The sequence below is a fragment of the Eublepharis macularius genome, chromosome 14 (genome assembly GCF_028583425.1).
Source record: "Eublepharis macularius isolate TG4126 chromosome 14, MPM_Emac_v1.0, whole genome shotgun sequence".
Lineage (NCBI taxonomy): Eukaryota > Metazoa > Chordata > Lepidosauria > Squamata > Eublepharidae > Eublepharis > Eublepharis macularius.
This window is the reverse complement of record NC_072803.1, coordinates 62,380,421-62,404,235: the sequence shown is the minus strand read 5'-3', so window position 1 is coordinate 62,404,235 and position 23,815 is coordinate 62,380,421. Positions and strand designations below refer to the sequence as shown.

Sequence of the window (23,815 nt, the reverse complement as noted above, 5' to 3'; positions counted from 1 at the left end):
ATCTCTCGGAATAGGGGATCTGGCCCAGAGACATGGCGTTCCATACCCCTGAGCAAGGAGTCCCCGACGACTACCACCTTCCGTTTTTTTCCACTTCCATGTGGCCCCATGTCTTCTGCACTCCCTCTTCCAGATCTTTGCGGTTCTCCTTCCTCTGTGACCTCTGTCACCATCCCTAGCACTTTAAAGCGATTCTTGAGCTCAAGTGGACCAGAGCATCTTCTTCGTTGACGCCTTCGGGTTTGTACTGTAGATCTGAGAGGAGGCTCAGAAGGGAGATCGGCTCTTTCCCCTCCTCCTTGACTTTCCTCTTCTTGGCTGTGCGGAGCCCCCAGGCTGTTGTCAATAAAATTGTCTCCCTTCTTGATCTCCTGAAGGGTGGTGATCCTTTCCTCCAGGCTCTGAACCTTTTCTTCCAAAACTGACCAGCTTACACTTCTGGCAAGTGAACTCTGTCTTCTCCTCTGGGAGGAAAACAAACATGGCACACTCCATGCAGGTGATAATTATCACCTTAATAATAATCTTAATAATTATTAAGATAATAATTATCTTAATAATTATCAAGAGACCATAATTGTCCTTTTACATCCCTTTTTTTCTAAGTAATTTTTCAATTTCTCCCAGTCCATAGTAAATTCCTTTGGATCTTGTTCTCTTAATTTCCTTGTTAATTTGTCCATTTCCACCATGTACAACAGTTTTTGAATCCATTCTTCCACTTCTGGTAATTCTTCTTGCTTCCAATATTGTGCATATAATGTTCTTGCTGTTACTACCATATAGTATAACAATACTCTATCTTTACTATTCATTTTCTCCATGTTTAAACCTAATAATAACATTTAAGGACTCTTTGGCACACTTTCTTTCAAAATTGATGACATTTCCGCACAAATCCTAGACCAAAACATCCTAGCCTTTTCACACGTCCACCACATATGATACAGAGAACCTTCATGATTTTTACATTTCCAACATTTGTTCGACATTTGATTATTAGCAATTGCTAACTTTTTCAGTGTTTAATACCATTTATACATCATTTTGTAACCATTCTCTTTTATACTAGTACATGTTGATATCTTCAGTGTATTGCTGCCTTGAATTTTCTGTGTGGTCTAAGGCAAAGTCACTCTCTGCCTCGGGATACAAGTGAGCTGTCCCCACACGGCTGTTTTCAATTATTGTAAAGCAGTTGGCAAAAATAACAAAATTAATTGTAATCGAGATGAGAAGGGAGAAAAGTCAAAGTGATGCCAGCGGTTAAACTTTTTTTCCTGCTGATATTGGAACGTAAAAGTAACCTTGAAAAAAGTTGGCCTCATAATTAAATAAGCAGCATTTTTTTACTGTTTTAATCACACTCATTGACATAAAACATCCCCATAGTAGTTCACAGCAGGAAAAAACCCTCAGTTAAAAAGTCAATATTGTTATTGTTAAAAATATATGTAAGTAAAAGGTAATGACAAAATAAGGAAAATAAGGACTTCTTTATTTTCTAAGATAAGGAGTAGAAATAGGTTTGAATTCCCAATAATATTTTAACGCTCTTAAAGGTTATGATAATTAGTTGTATTAAGAAATTAGCATTGTTATTGTTAATAAAAGTTAATGCTAAGATAGGGGTAATAATGGAATAATGAGTTTATTTTATATCTGTTTTTCTTGTCCCCTTCTTTTATCCCTCTTTTTTCTGTATTCCCTTTTGTTATAATAAAATATTTTTTTAAAAAAAGAAAAAGAATAAAAGAAAAAACAACTCAATTATGGAATGCTTTTAATGTTCATATTTGGATCTAAACAGGGGTACCAAGCACCAGGGGGCAACAACCAGAATGAGGCAGCATAAAATACGCATCCAAAACCAGAATCAACCCAAATCATAGACAAAAAACTAGCCCAGATGTGGGATCTTCCCGAACTTGGTATCAGTTAATGGAAAGCAAAATCCTGAGGAAAGAGAAATGTCTGGACTGTTGTCCTGAGGGTGAGAGGGAATGTCACCAGATGGGGGCAGCCCCTAAATCTTGGGGCTGCCCCTCAAAAGGCCCTGTCATGTGTCACCAGCCACTGCTTCTGATGGCAGTTGCATGCACAAAGTTTGCCTTTTCCAGATGATGTCAGCATCTGGATAGGCTCCGGGCAGTGATCCAGATCTCCCGATCCTGAGTTGTTGGAATTTTAAACATCAAGAGCAGCACTTTGAATGGGAAGCAAAAACGGACTTAAGAGTCGAAACACACTTAGAGCTTCGCTGTCACGAAATCTGAGATCAAAATCTGACCAAAGAAAAGTGGGACTTTTATAGTAACATCCTGCATGACAGACAATAGACAGACAATATAGTAAGCGATCCCAGCTTAACTCACCAGTTGTGTCATGAGTTTTTGATCTAGTGGGCAGTTAGGGCATTTTGATTTCTGGAACAAATGCAATCTACAGTAATACCTGGGTTTAATAAATAACAAGCTTTAAATAGTTATGAAAGCATCAGAAAGCATTAGGGATGATCAAAGGCCCTCCAGGTTGAGTACCTGCAGATAATAAGCTGTATAATTAGAGGAACATCATTTTCAGATGAGAGAGCTGCCAGAGTGTGCAAAAGTAATGTTCGTCACGTATTCAACTTATTACAGAAAAATGTACTCTGTGCTGTAAAGTGGTGGGAAGATTAAAAGTGCAAGAAAAATAGAATAGTGAAGCGACATTTATTTTCCTCTAGAGGGGACATCTCTCCTCCAACCCGTGAAGCGCACTCTTGTCAGTGCAGAAGGATGTTCTTGGTAATGGAAGGATCCTTTTCCAGGAAGGCTGGCAATCTCGATTATTTGCTAGATAGAGGGACCAAAGCCGAGATGTAGGAAATCTGTTTATTTCTTTGTTTCATCTATAGTCTGCCTTTCTGGCAGAGATGCACAATGTGGTTTGCTCCCCCTATAGCATCTCCTCTTTGAAAGTCTGGGTGATTTCAGGTCAGTAAACAAGCTGCAAATCTTTTGATTGCCCAAGTCTGCAGGGGGGTTGAGGCAGGGAGCTGGCTTTGCTTTCTACTTACATTGAAGCATGAATGCCGAGTAGTTGTATTTGCCCCCCCCCCTCTTAAATCTCATTTCATAACAGGACATGGCTGGTGATGACCCTTTGTCCCTCCAGAGCAATACTAGAAATTAGACCACCAATAAACAAACTTGTTTGATTAATCATATGACCTTTTGCCATTTGTAAGTTTGCATATAAATGAAATTATATTGTAGAGAGAAAAGCCTATTTGATTTTTAGATGCTGCTGCTGTAGGTGTTACCTTAAGAGGAGGCAAAGTGGTGTGAGAAACGAAGACTCTTCTACCGTTGCATCATACATCCTGGGAGGGATGTCTCTTCTGCGATGGTACCCATTGTAGTACGTGCAGAGCTTTTTTTCAGCTGGAACGCGGTGGGACGGAGTTCCGGAACCTCTTGAAAATGGTCACATGGCCGGTGGCCCCGCCCCCTGATCTCCAGACAGAGGAGAGTTGAGATTGCCCTCTGCGCCAAGGGCAGCCCAACTCTCCGAGGGCAACCCACTGAGTTCCACCACCTCTTTTCCCAGAAAAAAAGCCCTGAGTATGTGTAAGCATCAGCTAACAACAACAACAAATAAATTAATTAAAAAGTAGATTTTTTTCTTCAGAATGATGGTGGGTTGAAAACAAAAAAAGTTTGCTACCACCAGCTTTTTGTCAATCAAAATGTCTTTAGTTAATCAAATTGATCAAAGATTTTGCCTTTACTCGAGATTCTTGCAGGAAGAGCTGAATAATAATTCAATAAAATAATAAAATAAAATCCCCCGGTGCCTGGATTTCACTGCAGCTGTGGTAGTTGTGCTTTTTATACTTTGAAACTCTTACAAAATATATAGATGAGCAAGAGTGGAATATTAATCATAGCAGAGTGTGGATATAAATGTTCAAACAATATTCAGGGTTTGCTTTTAAATTCTAGTCTTCCTTAGAAGCAAATCGAGAACAGGAAATGTGTGGAAGGAATGTTGTCGCTGTAGCCATTTTTCCTTCTTGCCAGAGATCACTGCACTGGAAGTCATTTATTAATGCTTCTAATAGGAAGTGGTACAGGTTGAATCAGTAGTCTAATTATAGAAGTGATTCATGGCATTTTCTGCACAGGCCATGTTTTATATAGAGATAAAACAAGACCTCAAAGGCTGGAATTTTTGAGCGTAAGAATAAGATGCAGGAAGATGTAGAAACATCTTTGGAATGGCTTAATATTTAATACGAGCAATACTCAGAGCATAAGATTATTTGCTATTTAACGGATACGAAGCATGAGTATAAGAGGCAGGGCTTTAATCGATTGTTAGGACTGGAATTATGTAGACATTCACTTCAAATACGAGAAATTGGATTAGAAGTGTTTCTTTTGAGAAATGTTATTTACAAGATGTTGTTGGAGGGTTCCCCCGTGTTTGGCTTGATGTTATGTAAATGTTGTTTTGAGAGTTTTGGTTTAAATTAAGAGTATCTTCCTTTTCTGTTTTTTGCTTGCCATATTCCACATGAAATTAAGTTGTAGTGGTTGTGACGAGCCTGGTACATTTATTCATTGGTTGAAGGATTTCTAGGTACCATCAGGATTGTGCCAGGCTCTCTGGTCATGTGGATTGAGCCTGGCTGGTGATGTGTGACTTCTGTTGGTGCTCTCTGGAAAAGGTACTATGCAGGGAAAGGTACTATGCAGGCAGAACTATGCAGGGAAACGAACCATGGTGTACGAGACAAAAGGGACTGCTGGCCAGGCCCATGGCCATACATACCCCCCTCCCACCCTTCACTTTCTTTTTAAATATCCAACTCAAGAGACATATTACAATGACTTGAAAACACACATATCACACACCTTGGCGAACTCCACCCACAGCATTTGTTCTGGTGATGTCAAATGCCAGGGTGCACATTTAGGAATCTTCTTGGAAGTATAGCAGGCTATTGATTAAGAGTGAGTGAGTGAGTGAGTGAGTGAGTGAGTGAGTGAGTGAGTGAGTGAGTGTGTGTGTGTGTGTGTGTGTGTGTGTGTGTGTGTGTGTGTTATGTGCTGTCAAGTTGATTCCGACTTATGGCAACCCTATGAATGAAAGACCTCCAAAACGTCCCATCGTTAACAGGCTCAGATCCTGCAAATTGAGGGACGTGGCCTCTTTTATTGAGTCAAGCCGTCTCATTTTGGGTCTTCTTTTCCTACTGCCTTCCACTTTTCCTAGCATTATTGATGTTTCCAGAAAATCTTGTCTTCTCATGATGTGACCAAAGCACGACAGCTTCAGTTTTGTCATTTTAGCTTCTAGGGACAATTCCGGCTTGATTTGATCTGGTACCCACTTTTTTGTTTTTTTGGCCATCCATGGTATCCGCAAAACTCTCCTCCAGCACCGCATTTCAAACGAATCCATTTTCTTTCTGATTAAGTAGCAAATGCAGTTCTAGCATTCTTCATGGGCAAAAATGCAGTTTGACTTTGGGAGGGAAATGGGTAAAAAGACCCCGGCATATGATGCAATCACAACACCCCACTGAAACAGGAACAAGCTAGAGATGAAAGTTGTCAGGGTTAAAGTTATAAGCTAAACGCTTCATTCTGCTAAGTTGCCATTTGCTCTTTCTGAGTGCTTGGCTGCTTCAGCGTGACTCAGCTGGGCAGCTGTATATATGTGGTGATGACCCATGTTCACTTACTCAATGGAGCCAGCTTAGCTGGTTGTATAGGTTTAACACACAAGTGTAGAATTCATCACCCTGAGGGTGTTTTTTCTTACTTAAGCCAGAGAGAAATTGAAAATGCTTTTTTTCCTGTTTGCTGTGATACTTCAGTCGGACTTGTGAGTTGCCACTTGTCTGGTGGCCAATGGCGCATTAGAATTTCATCAGGGAAACCAGACAGACCTGCTTCTGTAAGCTGGGGAAGTGCCAGTTTGCTGCTTTGTTTCCCCCTTCCAGTTGTTAGCATGGCTAGCATCGACTTTGTAGGCTGGTAAAAAACAACAACCTTGAATCCTTAAATGGAAGGACAGACTATAAATCTTAAAAACGAATACAACTATGGAATAAAAACGGTGTTCTGAAAAGCAAAATGGAGCTTCCGTGTAGAGAGGTAGTGTATTTCTTAATGGCAGGTGGTGAGACCAAAAACAGGGGAAAGCCATCCCTTTTATGCCAGTTTTGTGAACTTCTAGAAGCTGGGTGCTTTTTGAAAACGGAATGTTGGATTAGATGGATACCTTGACCTGGCCCTGGAAAGAGATTCTAATCTTACAAAGGATTAGAGCAAGATTGGGGTCCAGTAGCTCCTTAAAGATTAACTAAATTTCCAAAGTATGAACTTTTGAGTGTTGGAGCTCCCTTTGTCAGATACCTTCATCAGAAGGGAGTTCTGACTCCCAAAAGCTCATAGCCTGGAAATCTAGTTGGTCTTTAATGTGCTACGGGACCTGAATTTTGCTCTTCCCCTACAGACCAACACACATACCCAGCTGAAGCCATAAAGGATTAGACACATTCATGGTTTGTCTTCAGCTCCTCAAGTGTAACTAAGATTGGATCCTCCATGCACAGATGCAGTCTACCAGCAGCTGCCAGCAAAAACGGGAAGGCCCTCATGTCATGCTTGTGAGCTTCCCAAAGACATCTGACTTTGTCACTGTTTGAAAACCAAACACTGGGCTGGACGGACCAGCTGAGTCGGATCCAACAAGGCAATTCTTGCTTGCTTGCCAGAAAGATTCTTTCAAAATTTGGGTAACAAATTATAGCCATTCTTTCAAAAGCAGAGTTTTTAAAAATTCATTTCCCAGCAGCCATGAAATATAGGACTTTGCCATAAAAGAACGAGAACCAAGATTCTTGATGTGCCCTGTTCCGTGCCAGGGTAAACTCTGCTTGGCCCAGCATAATTGCAGATGGATAGAAATCAGGTGTCCTTTGTAACGGAGGCATTCTCATCTTTGAATGGGTTCAGAGAGAGAGGGGGACAGAGAGAGAGAAAAGCAGCAGAAGCTCTGCCTTTGCTGGCCATAGCCTTGAAGTCCTTTGTTTGCTGTGCGGCTCCGTTGGCCCCTTGGCCTCTTCCAGCACTGTTTGCTCAAAATACATGCCAAGTCGCTTGCCATGAAAGTGGGTAGATTTATTTAGATTCACAGCTAATCAGTTAAACGCGCAGCTTGTGGGCCGGAGACCTCTGAGCTTTAAAACATGTGCAGAGACTGAAATAGCTCACACAGGAATGAGTGGCAGGGAGGAGAAATCCTTTCGTGATCTTTTTTCCCTGCTTCTCTTTTTCTTAGTAAACTTCTGTCAAGATTATTTCAGGTCCTTTTCTGTAGTTTCTCTTCTCCTCTCAGTTCTTCCTTCTTCTTCTTCTTCTTCTTCTTCTTCTTCTTCTTCTTCTTCTTCTTCTTCTTCTTCTTCTTCATCATCATCATCATCATCATCATCATCATCATCATCATCATCAATACCCCAGTTTCCTCTCCAGGCAGGACACAAAATAACTTACAACGCTCTCACCTCTTTCCATTTTATTTTATCATTACAACAGGCCTGTGCGGTAGACTAGGTTGAGAGTATATGACTAATCTCTGGTAATCTCTGGCAAATAGGAACTGAGGTTTTAAAAGGTAGAAACCCCCTGCTAGTTTAGCTCAAAGGGCTATTTAGTCCAACATCCTGTCTGCTGGTGACCAGTCAGATGCTTCCTGGAAACTCATCAGAGCAGCAGCCCTGTGATATTGTTATCACCAGCACCTGGTAGAGAGAGGCACCTTCTGGAGGTGTCATCCAGCTATCCACAGCCTCATTCTCCCCTGTGAATTTGTCTAACCCCCCTCTAAAATGGTCTTGGCCAGTGGCCATTTGCCACCTCTCGTAACCGTGGATCCCACAACAGGCCAGTGGCTGCCTGAAGATGTCCATCCTCGTATCTGTCCTATATCTTGTAGCAATATGTTTATTTAAGGTTCCCCTGAGTTCTAATACAATGTAAGAAGCAGCAAAAAGTTCTCTCTTTACTCCATGCATAATTTTATAAACTTCTTGCATGCTACCCTCTGGTTGTCTTTTTTAAATTCTTACTTTGAGCTGGCATATTTTGTGTCCTCATAACTTATTGCTGTGTTGTTAATTGTCTGAGGGATAAAAGTGGAATAAAAATAAAAGCTTATTTAACTCCCCCACCCCTTGTCAGGAAGGTGCTTTAGCCTCTGGAAGAAGTTGGTTGCCCATTCTTACACATTTTCCAACTCTGCATTACATTTTTTGAAATGTGGCGACCAGAACTGTATGCTGTAATTTATAATAGCTGTATTGCAAGGGACCAGGCTTGTGTGAGACAGGCAGGACTCCTTAGTGACCCTCAGTCTTAGAGCTGCCTCGTGTGACTCACGTAAAGTACTTGGGAGTTTTCTGGCCAAGCTGGGCAGGGCTGTGTCAGCTGTGAAGCCTCCCGCTAGGTGCAGGCCCTGCCCGCCTTGTCACTCAGCACGAGTGGGGTTGCTCCTCAGCTCGATGGTGCAAATTTCTGTGCTCTTTCTTCCTAGACTCCCAGCGCTCCCATCTATCCTCACTCACCATGAAGTTTATGGACAAGTTCCATTCACCCAAAATAAAACGAACACCCTCCAAGAAAGGGAAACAGCCGGACATCGTGGAGAAGACGCCTGAAAAGGCAGGAAATAAGGTAAGCCACTTGAAGAAATGTCAGAAATGGCAGGGACTGCCTTGAGATTTTCTTGGCCAGCACCAGAGCAGTTTCTGAATGGTTAGCATGGCTTGGCTACCAATATACCCCTCCCCCTGCCAGGCTTATGTGTCTGTGGTGTATCATTCATACAGCAGTTGTCTTTTCTGGAGCACTTTGTGGCTTTCTTTGCAATTGCCATCCCCAAACATGGCCCATGTTTTTGGGGGGTGGGGTGGCAGCGAAGGGAGAGGAACGAACAAAAGAGGCAAATGCCCTGAGGTGGCTTGGCCACTAGGCATACTTAGGTGATTGCCTAGTGGTCCACATGGAGGGAGGCACCAAGATGCTTACCAATGGCAAACGTCAGAGCTGAGCAGTGTCTGCAGCCCCAGCACCACCGCCCAGATTGCCTTGCTCACCTTCCCCTACCTCACTATGCCCCACGAAAGAGGGAGAAGAAAAACACAGGTGGTCACCAGCTTTACACTGCTGGGCTCTGCTCCCTCCCTCCGGCTTTGTGGTGGGTGAGTGGTTTGCCATGCCTCCCTTCCCTGTGAAAGAGGGAGGGGAGAGCAAGTCGCCACTGGCTCCACCACACCGAGCTCTGCGGCCTCCCCCAGCTTTGTGGTGGCCACGGTAGTGGGCCTGGCTTGCCTTCCCCACCAGCCCCCATGGATGAGGGAGGAAGAGAGGAGGCCACCAGAGGAGGCTCCACTCTCTCCCTCCTTCCGGGTGGCTCAGAGCTCAGAATAAAGCAGAAGTCCCACCCTGTCTGCCTCATCCCTGCAATCGTATTGACTTACACTATGTAATTCGCCTTGAGTCTCAGTGAGAAAGGTGGACTATAAATGATGTTAACAAATAAGGGAAGAAGAGCAGGAGGCTGCCAGCTCTTTCCCCTCCAGGTTTTGGTTTCTTCCTCCTTTGTGGCAGCTTGGAGCACACCTGGGCCAGCAACAGGCTGGCTGGTGCAGGGTGGGGAGTGAGACTAACAGTGGCCGAAGGCACCAGAAGCCCTTGAGCTGATTCTTCAGATGTCACTAGGATTGAAGGAGTTCCTTCTGATTCTGAATGGAGGGATTCAGTCTGTGCAGTATCATTTAGCTCTGGGTGAAAGTGGGGAACTGCAAGAAGACCAATCAAGGAGACTGGTTTATGCCAGGAGGCCAGAGCCAGTCGTGACACCCCTCCCCTAGAGCTTCTGGGCGAGTCCTGCTCTGTGCTCTCAGCTGAGCAAATAAGAAACCTTTCTTCACTTCCTCAGATAGAGAGAAAGAAGGAGCAATAAGTAAACGAAAGCATAAGAAGAAGGAAGAAAAATGCATGAGATTAAGATAATTTCAGTTAATGTGAACTGAATTCTCCCACTAAAAGATCAAGAATGTTCATTCAAGTGAAGAAATTAAGGGCAGATATTATATGCATTCAAGAAATCCAAATTTAAAAAGTCCAAGAATATTTACTAAATTGTAAAAAATTAGGTAACGTTTACGTATCTTCATTGCAATTGAAGAAAAATGGCCATATATATCAATAATTCAAACTTTGAAATCCTACAAGAACTAAAAGACGATGATGGGAGATATGTGGCCTTAAAAATAAGACTTCCTCAAGGACAAATATGAACTTTAGTCTCTTTGTACTCACCAAATGATGGCCAGAAGAAATTTTATGAGAGATTCTTCCAGAAATTTTTAGATTTTCAAGGAGAGACTCTAATTTGCAGAGACATGAATGGTGTCTTGAACTGTGAAACTGATAGATCAACAAGGACAGGACAAAATTTGCCTAAATGTGTATTCAATTACATGTCAGTTTTGGAAGTAGAGGACGCCTGGAGATCGCTACATAAAAAGGATAGAGACTATACATCCTTCTCAGACAGACATCAAACATACTCCAGAATAGATATGTGTTGGATATCTAAGAGTCTTTTGATGCAGGTAGAAAATGTAGAAATCCCCCCAAAGATCATAGCGGATTACAATCCGATATAGTATGTCAAACAGGCAATAAGAGAGAAAAAAGATGGAGATTGGATGATACTTTACTTTTAAATGAGGATGTATTGCAAAAATGCAGGCAAGAATTGACTGTTTTAGAATAAACACTACAAATGATGCCAACCCTACAACAATTTGGGAAGCAAGTAAAGCCTATCTAAGAGGAATATTGATGGCAATAGCATCCAAAAAGAAGAAAATTAAGTTTGAAGCAAGAAATAATTTAACCCCAAAATTAAAAAAACTGGAACATGACCATAAAAGCCAATAAGATATTTAGGGATAAATGTATCATCACAAAATGAGAATCTCTACAAAGATAATTATCAAAAAGTTTGGACAGGAATTACGGAAGACTTGCAGAGATGGCAAAATTTAAACATTTCATGGTTAGGAAGAATTGCGGCTATCAAAATGAATATTTTACCTAAATTAAATTTCCTTTTTCAAGTGATTCCAATTGATATTGAACAAAAGATTCTCAATACATGGCAGAAAGCTATAAATGACTTTATATGGAAAGAGAAAAACCAAGGATAAGATTTAAAGTATTACAAGATGATAAAAATAGGGGAGGACTAGCTGTACCGAATATTAAATTGTATCATCAGTCAGCGGCATTGGTTTGGATAACAGATTGGAATTATGAATCCAAGCAACAGACATATTAAATTGGAAACAGCAGATGCTAAGGAAGGTATCCATAATTATTTATGGATAAAGAAATCATGGAAATCTATTCTTAAACAAGATGGGACTCATATTGTAAGGGATAGTCTGCTTAAAATATAGTTTCAATGCAGAAATAGATTGAGCCCATCAATTTCCCCATTGATGTCACCAATTAACACCTACTACGACACAGCAGTTAGGAAAAAAATTCATCGACCTAGCTACAAATCAATGATAAATAAAGAAGGAAACATAAAAACCTGACAAGAAATCCAGGCTTATGGCAAAAACATTCCTTGGTTGACTTATCACCAAATAGTATCAAGATTAACGGATCAAATTCTCAAAGAAGGCGGCAGGCTGAGAGAAAAAACACAATATGAACTATTAATATCTGGAGACTTGTCGTCTCTTCCGTTATATGGTGACAGCAGCAAGAGTATTATTCGCAGGAAAATGGAAAACCGATGCTTGTCCTAGTCTCCCAGAGTGGAGAGAGAAAAGTTTATGAATATGATTCAATGGCCAAACTAACTACTTACCTACAAAATAGGCCAATAACCAACTTCTGGAAAAAATGGAAGGATTTCTTTGATTATTTAGACTAAATTAATTGATATAGTAGCTTAGAGGGAGGGAAGCGAAGAAGAGTGAAGGAGAAATGTCATGTATCTAGGCTCAGGGAAGCCAAATAATTACATTATTATCTTAAAGAAATTTAAAGGTACTGCTTGTTTTATTCCCAAGTTTCTTACGAATGTATTGTTTGTATACTTCTTGGTTGTATAAGATGTATAACTCTCAAATTACTGTTTAATTTAGAATATGTATAACGTTTACTTCACTGACTGTCTTCCCTTTCACCCCTCTGCTTTTGCCCTGAACTGCACAGAAAGTGGGTATGGCAAGAGGCTTTACTTCCATTTGGGCTTCACAGAAGGAAATGTTGAGGGCAAGGAGACGGAGAGGGTGCCGTGTTAGTGTTCTGGTAGAGAGCTGTCAAGCAGGGGGCAGTAAGGGAGAAAGGGTGGAGAACTTTAAGAAATCAGGAGGAGGCTTTGGGACTGCCGGGGTGGGGTGGTTGGAGGCGTAAAGGTCACGGGGAAGAGAGGGTTGGGCAATAGCTTGGCGAGCTGGAAAAATGAGAAAACCAAGGCTCAGGAGAAGGCACAGAAGGGATCTGTGACGGGCCATCCCAGAGCAGTCGAGGAATTTTAGGCACATAGATAGTCAAGTGTGAGTATTCCCATGGCGGGCATGTCCCATTAATGCAGCTGACTTAAAAAAGAAAAGAGAAAAGAAGCCTCCGGGCAGTCCCTGTAAGGCAGGCATTTGAGGAGTTAACATCCAAAGGGGGTTAACTTCCAATCCATTTTTTATTGTCTGCAGCCGCTTGATTAGTTTACAGGCAAGTGATTAGATGGATGGTGGAGAGAAGGGTGGTGTTAGCTTAGGCGGGGTGAGAGATGGGCCTAAGATTTCTGCAGAGCCGCACTGGGTTTTGCAAAGCAGCAGGAGCGGTGGTGTGTTTGGGGTGCCAAGACTAGCTAACGGTTGGAAGGATGGAATTTAGCTGAAGTGTAATCACTGGTGGTCTGAAACACAATTTGCCTTATTGGGCATAATGCAGACACACACACAAGCCCATCAGAGTGTTAAAAATGGTACCTGGGTTTGCAGGATGCATTTTTAGGTCAGCAGTTGGATTCATAACGATTGCTGAAGGGAATGCCTCTGAAATTCTGCATTCTTTGGTCCTTTCAACATGCACTGTGATGCACCTCAGTGGTGGTTTAGTGTTCTAGCCGCAGGGTAGATCCTAGAAGAGCAGCTGGGATTCAAATGCTCCATTGGCCTTCTCTTGTAATTGCGGCACAGGGATGCTCACTTGGCAGCCCAGAAGCCACCTTTAGCTCTTCTGAGCACCATTCCCAGTATGGCAGCTGCCCACCCCGTGCTCCAAGAAAGCGGGCAAGACCAGTGGTGCTTATGGTTGGCATGTGGTCCCCACCTTGAAACAGCTGCTGCCAGAGGGATGGGAGGACAGGTGAGCTGCAGGCCCTGTGCTAGGGACTGGAAAATCAGGTGGATGCGACCAAGGTTATAGTTATAATACCAAAAAGAGTCCAGTAGCACCTTTAAGATTAACCAACTTAGCCTTGGTCGCATCCACTAAAGGTGCTACTGGACTCTCTCTGATTTTGCTACTACAGACTAACACGGCTAACTCACCTGCATCTATAGTTATAATAGTTATACCTTATATTACAGTATGTGTTTGCTGGAGTGGCACACAGTGCATACAGTAGTCATGTGGCTGTTTTACCTGATAGTAACAGCAAAAAGCCACTGAGTGCCACTGTTGTAGGATTTCTAAATGCTTGCAGGGGATTACTTGTTTAACTACATACCCTATAACGGGTCATTTCATAGAAAAAGTGCTGGAGGAACTCATTAGCATAGCTCATTAGCATAGCTCACTATCATATGCCACGCCCCTTGACATCACCGGAAGAGTGTCATTAGCATAACTGATTTGCATATGCCACATCCGCTGACATCACCCATCCTGGCTGTTTTGGACCCAATCCTGGCCATTCGAGGCCGAAATTGGGCCCAAAATGGCAAAAGGGGGCTGAAAATGGCCGAAAAGGGGCCCCAAATGGTCAGGATCGGGCCGCTGCTGAGCGGGAGAGTGATCCACCACCTGTCAGAGGCCCGATCTGGGCCGTTTCGGCCCCAATCCAGGCTGAAACGGGCCCCAAATGGCCAAGAGTCAGGTGGGCTGGGCCACCTGACATGTGACCTCTTGGGGAACTACCGGAACTGCGTTCCTGTGCGTTCCCCCTCAAAATGAGCCCTGCCCTATAACATTTTCTCCTTCCTCACACAATACATACACGGGAAGCTTTGTCGGGCTTCCCTGGTATCTCCGCTTCCCTTTAAAAAGAGAGGAGACACCAGACCCCATGGCTGTGAAGATGTCCTTGAAGGTGTGTGTGTGGTGCCTGCCAAAATCTCCAAAGTTGAAAAGATGGCTGAGGGATGAGACTGCAGTGCCTGGAATCCTTTATTGCCCATTTTCTTGCAAAAACAGAGTTATGCAAAATAAGAAAAAAATATACACTTCTTTAATTTTGACAATGTATATAGTCAGTAAATTATGGCCTTTCTGGGCACAAAATTTTAGATTTTGTGAGGGTTTTTAAAACAAAATTTTAAAGGTTTTTTTTAAGCATGGATCACACACTGTCCTAAATATAATATTAGCATGCACAAGTGCCGTTTGAGCAGTTGGTGTTTGTATATTTTAACAGCCTTTCTTTCCTTTTCCTTGTATCACTCTCTCTTATTTTGATGGGAGAAACAGAATAGGCAAACTTCACATGCTTAAGAGAAAAAAGCTCTCATTTTTCAGTTGCTGACCAGAGGAAATTCAGGAGCGCTAAAAATGAGCCATTGTTTCCCATACCTAGGGGTAATTTTGTAGAAAAAGAGCTGGAGGAACTCATTAGCATAACTCATTTGCATATGCCATGCTCCTTGCCATCACCGGAAGTGTGTCATTAGCATAACTGATTTGCATATGCCACACCCTCTGACATCACCCATCCTGGCTGTTTTGGACCCACTCCTGGCCATTCGAGGCCGAAATTGGGCCCAAAATGGCAAAAGGGGGCTGAAAATAGCCGAAAAGGGGCCCAAAATAGTCAGGATTGGGCTGCTGCTGAGTGGGAGAGTGATCCACCACCCGTCAGAGGCCCGATCTGGGCTGTTTCGGCCCCAATCCAGGCTGAAATGAGCCCCAAATGGCCGAGAGTCAGGTGGGCTGGGCCACCTGACATGTGACCTTTTGGGGGAATTACTGGAACTGCGTTCCTGCGCGTTCCCCCTCGAAATGAGCCCTGCCCATACCTTCTATTATGTACCAAGAACAGGGTCTTCAAAGCTTTTGCCCATTCTTCCATCTAGTGCCACATCCTTGCCTGGATTCCTTCTCTTGCCATCATCAGCCTTTTTGTATTTTTCCTGGAATCAACGTCTCTTAGATCTGCCTGTCTGTTTCCACCTCACATGATGTCTGTCTTTTGGCTGGAATTGGATATTTTTTGTCTCTGCCCCATCTCTCTAGAAAGGCCAACCTGAAGCTGTGGACCAAGCCCTGCTCCCCCTACTGTTAGGAAGGTGGTCAAAATGAGGTTATTTCAGAGACCTTGAGTTGAATTTATGTGCCTGCATGCCTGAGAAGTGGAATGTAAATTCACTATTATTTTCAATGTGTGTGTTGCTTTTAAATTATATTCTTCCTTGAGCCTTTCAGAAAGTTGAGGTTAAGTGTTGACTTCCCTGTCCGTTGGGTATTTTGAGTGGTGGTAAGAATTTGGGGGGGGGGGGTGTTTTTCATTTGTTTGTTTTAATTGTGCTGTGCTGTAGCTATTTTTAGCACATGCTTTTTGTAAGCCGCTTTGAGCCTCCAGTAAACGGAGGGAAATGTCTTAATAAATAATCTTCTTGTCTCTTTTGTTTGTTTTTAATTGGGAAAAAGGCACGTTGCTCCCTGCCAGGTTGCAGCATTGATGACACTGGCACACAGACAAGTGGGGGGGGGGCAAGTTAAGGGAGACCTTTGGGTGCCGTTGTGTCTCCCTGGCCACCCTTTCTTTTCTTCTTCTTGCCCCATTTAGAATCTAATTTGGCTGGAGGAGAAAGAGAAGGACGTCGTAAGTGCCCTGCGCTATTTCAAGACTATTGTGGACAAAATGGCAATTGACAAGAAGGTGCTGGAGATGCTGCCAGGATCGGCGACGAAAGTGCTGGAGGCAGTCGTGCCCCTGGTCCAGACAGACCCACGAATTCAACAGAGGTGAGAGAGGGTTGGCGAGAGAAGTAGGAAGGAGAACGTGCAAACGTTGAATGAGGAACGTCTCTCTGGTTCCTTTAAATCCATTTACGTTTCCTCAACTTTAAAACTTATGGCCATTCTCTCTATGTCGGCGGAGGCATGGTAGAATAAATCATGCAAAGTAGGCAAGGAGACACAAACGGCATCACTTCTGTCGGTCACAGAATTCACCATTTCTTAACATCCCATTTTTGAGTGGTGGTTAATGATGATTCAGCCTGGCCATTCACCTGAGAATAGCAGACCTGCTCACTATGAATATTTCCCTGCCATAACTTTGGCAGAGCTTTGCTTTCCAACATAAGTCGTTACATTCATACAGATGGTTCAGTGTCTATTCAAACTCAGGGAGTTTTGTATTGGCAACAGGGGAAGCAAAACTGTAACAAGGAAGTTGTTCAGTTCCACTTTTTCCCATGAACGGCAACCACAATGTGTTGTTTTTGTAACTAGGGAGACAAGGGGAGCAAACCCAACATATCCAATGTTAGAATGACAACTACGGAAATGAGGATCAATTACTGTACCACAGGGCACATTGGGCAGCCCCCTGGGAATTAGTTAGAGCTTCAGTGGTTGGAGGAGCGGGGAGCTTAGAAAACTGATGGCCCAATGGAGTGGTTGGAATGTCAGACTGGGACCAGAGAGACCAGTGTCCAAATCCCCATGAATTTCATTTGCTTTCTTGGACTAGTCTAACACTCTTATCTAATCCATTTTACAGGGTGATTGTGAGAATAAAATGGGGGTAGGAAATTATGTGAATAAGTAAACCTGTTTTCCTGGGATGCTGCACAGATGCCCTTTGCTAAGTTGTTCGCACTGTGGAATTTGGTCTTTGTTTAGGACACCTCTTGTTTAGATCCACCATTAGACCTGGAAGAGAACCTCCTCTTCTGTGACATGCTTCCTAGCTCTCCACTGCTGCCAACCCTGTCCCAAATTCGTGTCATCCCCCTGGTGGGGTTTCACTCATTGTGTGTACCCCATACCTGGCTCATTGCAACCAATAAGACATGTGCTTATCTTGGATTGCGTATACTATATATGAAGTCAAAGGTTCTGAATCTGCTTAAGACGTTGATGGGTGGGGTATAAATAACAACAACAACAACAACATTTGATTTATACACCACCCTTCAGGACGACTTAACACCCACTCAGAGCAGTTTACAAACTATGTTGTTATTATCCCCACAACAAACACCCTGTGAGGTGGGTGGGGCTGAGAGAGCTCCGAGAAGCTGTGAGTGACCCAAGGTCACTCAGCTGGCTTCAAGTGGAGGAGTGAGGAATCAAAGCTGGTTCTCTGGATTAAGAGTCCTGCCCTCTTAACCACTACACCAAAATGGGAGTAAATCACCTAGTGATAGTTTGCCAGCAGTTTGTTTACTGAAACCTCTGTGTGCGGTCTTTCTCATGGGTTTTGTCCCTCCAGCTCTGCCATCTCCTCCTGCTACAGCCGGGTGTACCAGAGTTTGGCCAATCTGGTTCGTTGGTCTGATCAAGTGATGCTGGAAGGCGTGAACTCCGAAGACAAAGAAGTGGTAAACACAGTGAAAGGGGTCATCAAGGCTGTTCTAGATGGCGTCAAGGTAGGGTGTCCTGCAGGGTGCATGTCCTTTTTGCCTCCTCTGGGGAAATGGTTCCATTAAAGCAAAGGCAACAGCTTTTAAGAAGGGGGTTGAAACATCAGTCCGCTGCTCCCATCTTGATTTATTTATTCATGTCATTTATAATCCATCTTTCTCACGGAAATTCAAGGCAGATTACGCAGTGTGAGATTAGTACAGTCAGTATCAAGAACAATTCCTTAAACAATGCCATAGGGTTAATAAATACAAGTTTTCAAAAACATAGTATTTGCAAGAAACCAATGCAGAGTTGAAGAAACGCTGAAACAGGGCATAAGCAATTCGAGGACTGACATTCGGCAACATGAAGCACAGGTAGGTCATAGGAGCACATACTTAAAGCAATAGATAGCACGTAAGGCAACATAATGGTGAAGTCTGTGGTCCCTAACTCATTAGCGAAGCATCTGAGTCCCCCTTCTCCCTACAGCCCTCCTACCTCAGTAAAAAGTCTTTTGGAATAATTCAGTTTTGCATCATTTGTGGAAATCTAGGAGAGTTCTCCAGATTAAAGTCCTGCCACTTTTAACCAGTTTTTTAATTAGCAGACGGATAACCGTATGTTTGAGCAACCAGGAGAAAATGCCCTGAGTTAGTGATTGATTTACAGTAGACCTAAGAGGTTCACTTATGTGTTCCTTACTTGATTTTAACAGCCAAGATGGGCAAGGCTCGAGCGCACATGTAGTGGCTTTCATAGGCATCAGGATCCTGTTAAGATCTGTCATTGTAATTGGTTCAAGGCATTCCAAATGTAAGCCAGATGGTGTATTAAGCATTTTTTTCATCTCGTCTGCATTGCAGCTAGCGTCTAGATCAGAGTGTATTCATGCTATTTTATCAGCAAAAAACTTAGCAAAGGCCTTACAGCTGATTGTCTGTTCTTGGGACTGTAAAGATTCAGATTTAGAGGTTAGGAGGTGTCTGGATATCATAAACAATTGGGATGGTCGTGAACTAGCTGACGCAGTGGTTGTTGCGAAATAACGTTTCTTTGCTGCTTTCATTTCTGCTTCATAGGTCCTCTGGTGGGTTCTGTAGCATGCTCTACCTGTTTCTGTGTGAGTTTTTCACCAGCGTCTTTCTAGATGTCTTCCAACCCTCCTTAGGTCAGCCAGCTCCATGGTAAACCACGGGGCTGGAGGGGTCAGCAAGGAGCAATGGTGTCAAATAGCTTCAAGGAGCTTTGTGTTCCATGCTCCTGCAGAAGCTACCATAGAGCATGTGTCTGGAATTCTAAAATCCCTCAAGGCATTTTGGAATCTAGGAGGGTCCATGAGCTTTTGTGGGCAAATCATTTTAACTGGACCCCTCATTTTGCAGGGTGTCAGGGCCATATTTACTTTTGCCTTCAGCAGATGATGGTCTGATCACAATTCAGGCTGGCTCTCCAACGTTGGAACAAGACTTTCCCTCAAAGTTCAGTGCAAAATATTAAGTCCAAGGTATGACCACTTTCATGTGTAGGGCCTGTCGGTACTTGGGCGAGGCCCAGGGTTCCCAGGGAAGCTATCAATTCCTGAGCTGGGCCTGACTTGTATGTTGAAGTCCCCCAAAACAATAAGTGTAGGCGTCTCCAACGCCATACCTGCCAGCAGCTCTGCCAGCTCAGAAAGGGGGCTTTTGGGGGAGCTGGGTGGTCTGTAAACAAACAGGATACCCCCAGTCTATCTTTAATCCCCAAAGACAGGAACATGCAGTCAGTACCAGCTATAGCTTGTACTGGGAGTCTACGGAAGTTGAAGGACTCATGGAGAATAATAGCAATCCCTCCTTCCCGACTACCATAGCCTCACAAATAACCTTTGTGGGGCTAGTGACAAGTCCCTACCAGGGACTCAGGTTAGCGGTGTGCTCTTTGAAGTGGGCTCTCCTGCGCAGACAGGCTGCCAGAAGCAATAAAATTCCAAACTGCGGCCGATTCCGCACACGTTGGATAATGCACTTCCAATCCTCTTTATAGATAATTTGGAATGGATTTTTTTGTGTGCGGAACAAAAAACCCACCTCAAACGATTGATAAAGTACATTGAAAGTGCATTATCCAATGTGTGCGGAATCAGCCTGCATTTGGTTAATGTTTTTACCTCTTTTGTTTTTAAAGTGGTGATTTGGTGGGTGGATTTTTCCCTACTTTTCTTTTTCTTGGCCTTTCAAACCATCCCATTAATGTAGGGCAGCTCAGGACATGGTGGGTTCTTTCTCTGAAAGGCCTCTAGTGGGCACCCCTCGCTATTGCCTGGGAAGTCCATCTCTTTCCAGCACTGATTTGTCAACACAACTGACAAGTGGGCAGGGCTACATGCCCCAAATGGGCAGAGCAAAACAGAGGCTGACAGTTGTCCGTTACGTTTGCTTTGGATCTGGATGAAAAGCATTTTCTACAGAGGACAGTAGCACAAGTTTAATCCTTAAGATAGTGCTTGAGGATGGTTCCCTTGTTTCTTGTGTGTGTGTTTGAAAAGTACGTTTCACGCAGGTGGTGTGCATGAGACTGCAGTCTTCTGTTTCTGGTGGCTGTATGGGAAAGGCAAGGTGCATGAAGATCACTGGATTCCCATCCCTTGATGCTTGTATGACCAGTTTAATCTCCCTCCCGCATCAAAGTTGAGAGTTACTGTAAAATATTGTTAGCACAATGACATCACTTTGGGTCAGCTGGAAGAAGGGGGGAGTTTTTAAAAGTTTAAATTGCCCTCAGCGAAAATGGTCACTTGGCCAGTGGCCCCGCCCCCTGATCTCCATACAGAGATGCAGCGCAGAGGGCAATCTAAACTCCCCTCTGTATGGAGATCAGGGGGCGGGGCCGCTGGCCATGTGACCATTTTCAAGAGGTGCCGGAACTCCGTTCCCCCGCGTTCCAGCTGAAAAAAAGCCCTGGTTAGCAGTCCAGTTGTAGATGAGGGAATGGGCTGCTTCTTGTCATTGTATTCCTAGGATTTTGAATAACCCACTCCTATGAACTTGTCACGAGCAGCTATTTTCAGCCACCGCGATTGGGCTTAGACTAGCATTTCTGATGCCAGTAACCTGATGCAAAAATAAAACTGATCTCCCAGACTTCCGTCTGATGTGGTTGCGCAGCTCTGATGTTTAGGGAAAGATTCTCCCCTGTTTGCCATTCGCTGTAGTTAGTTACAACAATTACATTGATTTTTTTTTTAAAAACCCGCTTGTTTTTCCTTTAGAAGCTTGATTGCCTGGAAGAAATCATGGTTGTTCAACGCAATAAAGATTAAGTAAAGATCTTTAAATCTCAACACCAAATCAAAGATAAAAATTGATTTTTGTCCTCTCAAAATGCAATAGATGAAATGTTTCAGTAGAAATATCTGAATTGTCCAATAGTCAGTCAAAATAGGGCTGTGGAGATTGGACAGTAAAGAATGGGGCTTTTCTCCTCACTCTGGGCGGAGCAGCCATTTCCCTCTAAATACCCTTCTGCCACCTTCCAAAATCTTTACACAAATAAATGTTCCCAGTGTAAAATAAACTCATTGGAATGGATTGGTTTCCCAGCATGGCTCAAGCACCTGGCCAGAAAGCTTGACTCAACTTCCAAGAAGCCATTCTTTTGGCTTGAAGCTCTTATCTGTATAGAAGCTATCCCCCCATCCCCTTGGGATGTGGTCTGTTACAATGTAGCTGCCCCCCAGGAGGGGTTCATTTGTACCCTTCTGTGGTCCTACAGCTCTTTCTGAGGGTTAGTAGATCTCATGCCTTCCACTTCTGTTTTCCAGAGGCTACTTCTCTCTCTGATGCCTCTTATGTCATGTGGGTGTTGCACGTAGCCTGGATGTGGGGTTTTCTCTTACAGTTTGTCTGCAAACTGTTGGTGCTTATGGCAAACGAATGTTCTTCTTTGGTACTTACGGCAAACGAATGTTCTTCTTTGGTACTTACGGCAAACGAATGTTCTTCCATTTTGGGGTTTCCTTTTGCATGGTAGATAAGAGTTCAGGAAAAAGGTTATGGAACAGGGGCTGATTCACATGGCACAGGAACCCCCTAGAAGCTGCTTGAAAATAATTATCTCTGGAGAGCTGTTTTTGTGTATATCACCTCGCTGTGCAGATTCGGCTTTCACAATATAGTTTTCTCCTTGTTATCTCACACAAGGTAATTAATAGGCACAGAGTTCATCCTAAGAGCCTCTGTATTCATTTTTAACAAAATCTAGTGGCACCTTTGAGAATAATGAAGTTTTCATTTACAGAACAAGAAACTTCCATGGATGACTTAATCAGATGTTACTGGGCCTGTTTGCCACAAACTAGGGAAATTACTTGGTGCATTTTTTGCCGAAGAATTCTTAAAAAGAATTATGCATGGAAAAGTCAAGAGTACAAAAGCGGTGGTACTGAAATTGGATGGGATTACAACAGTTTTGAAGTTAAATCTTTCCTATATTTTTTGACTACGTGGCCCCAGGTCACAGAATAAACTTTGTAGGTGAGTGGGAATTTGACCCAGACACCTCATGCACTTTCTCTTTCAAAAGCCAAACTTTGAAGCAGGAATCTCAGGGTCCCATATAGAAAGAATGTCGTTGTGAACGTTCTTAAGTTTTGTTCTGCATGTGTTTTTTAATTGCTGTTATTAGGAACTGGTCAAGCTCACAATTGAGAAGCAGGAGCACCCCTCCCCCACAAGTCCAGTCAAGCCCATTTTGCCTGCATGTAAATCTGACAGGTGAGTAATGGCAGGATTTCACAAGGGGTGCCAGTCGCAGTGCCCTAGGGGGCGGGGTGAGCCATGACACGGAAATTGGGAGGTGGGGAAACGTTAAGCTCTCCTTATTCAGACGGTGATGTTTTAACCCTCCTCAGCCCTTCTGAGCTTCCCCTGACGGATCGTGAGATGGAGATTCTCAACAAGACGACAGGGATGACTCAGACAGCAGAGGGTTTGCCGGATTCCACGGACGAAGAGGTCGCCCCTCCCAAGCCCCCCCTTCCTTGCATTCGGGTAGCTGAAAACAGGTAACTGAACACTGAGGTGCCTTGGTCACTGTCTGTGAGTGTTTTTCAGACTTCTCGAACCCTTATCTTGTCATCTAAGAAGACCCTGCATGGCTTCCACAAAATCCTTAAATGTTGCAGAGGGTTCCAGGGGTATATTTGAAGATATATACTAGGTTTACATGGCGCCATGGCACACAGTGGTAAGCGGCAGTACTGCAGCCCAAGCTCTGCTCATGACCTGAGTTTGACCCTGGCGGAAGCCAGTTCTGGTAGCCGGCTCAAGGTTGACTCAGCCTTCCATCCTTCCGAGGTCGGTAAAATGAGAACCCAGGTTCCTGAGGGTAAAGTGTAGATGACTGGGGAAGGCAATGGCAAACCACCCCGTAAAAAGTCTGCCAGGAAAACATCGTGATGTGACGTCCCCCCATGGGTTAGTAATGACTCAGTGCTTGCACAGGGGACCACCTTTACCTACATGGCGCCAAGCCTTGTGTGAACCTGGAGAGTGCCCCAAAATAGAACCAACATTCCCCTGGAACTGCATGTTGTAGGAGAAGGTCCATCGAAGCAGGAAAGGTGTTGGAGCCACACTAAATTGGCAGTTTCCACCAATTCCCCCTTTCCTCTGAAGATCCCCTTCGTGTCGTTCCTCAGAGATCCTCTTTCCCCCCGAAGCAGAATTTTGTGGAGATCCATGGAACTGAGGAAGCAGGAGTGCCATTCTGCCCCTGGAAAATTTAGTCTGGATCCAGCTCGAGCTGTTTTTCAGGGAGGTTGATCTACCTCTGCTCCAGAGTTCCCCCAGGACATGCTTTGGAAAACCACTGCTAGAATTGTTGGCTGGGTACTTTCAGTCGTGAATGAATGATGCAGCGGCTGATACATTTACAAAGTCCTGGAAGTT

At 43.6% G+C, this 23,815-nt stretch overlaps 1 protein-coding gene across 1 annotated transcript in view; it reads left to right on the top strand.

Moving 5' to 3' along the window:
• The window catches only part of RAPGEF1 (Rap guanine nucleotide exchange factor 1), a 162,676-nt gene that overhangs the window by 68,113 nt on the left and 70,748 nt on the right, over positions 1-23,815 (top strand). Inside the window, exons 2-6 of the mRNA XM_054997396.1 lie at positions 8,593-8,732; positions 16,096-16,274; positions 17,752-17,908; positions 22,551-22,639; positions 22,777-22,929. Coding sequence (XP_054853371.1) covers positions 8,593-8,732; positions 16,096-16,274; positions 17,752-17,908; positions 22,551-22,639; positions 22,777-22,929 — 718 coding nt within the window. The remainder of the gene's footprint in view (positions 1-8,592; positions 8,733-16,095; positions 16,275-17,751; positions 17,909-22,550; positions 22,640-22,776; positions 22,930-23,815) is intronic.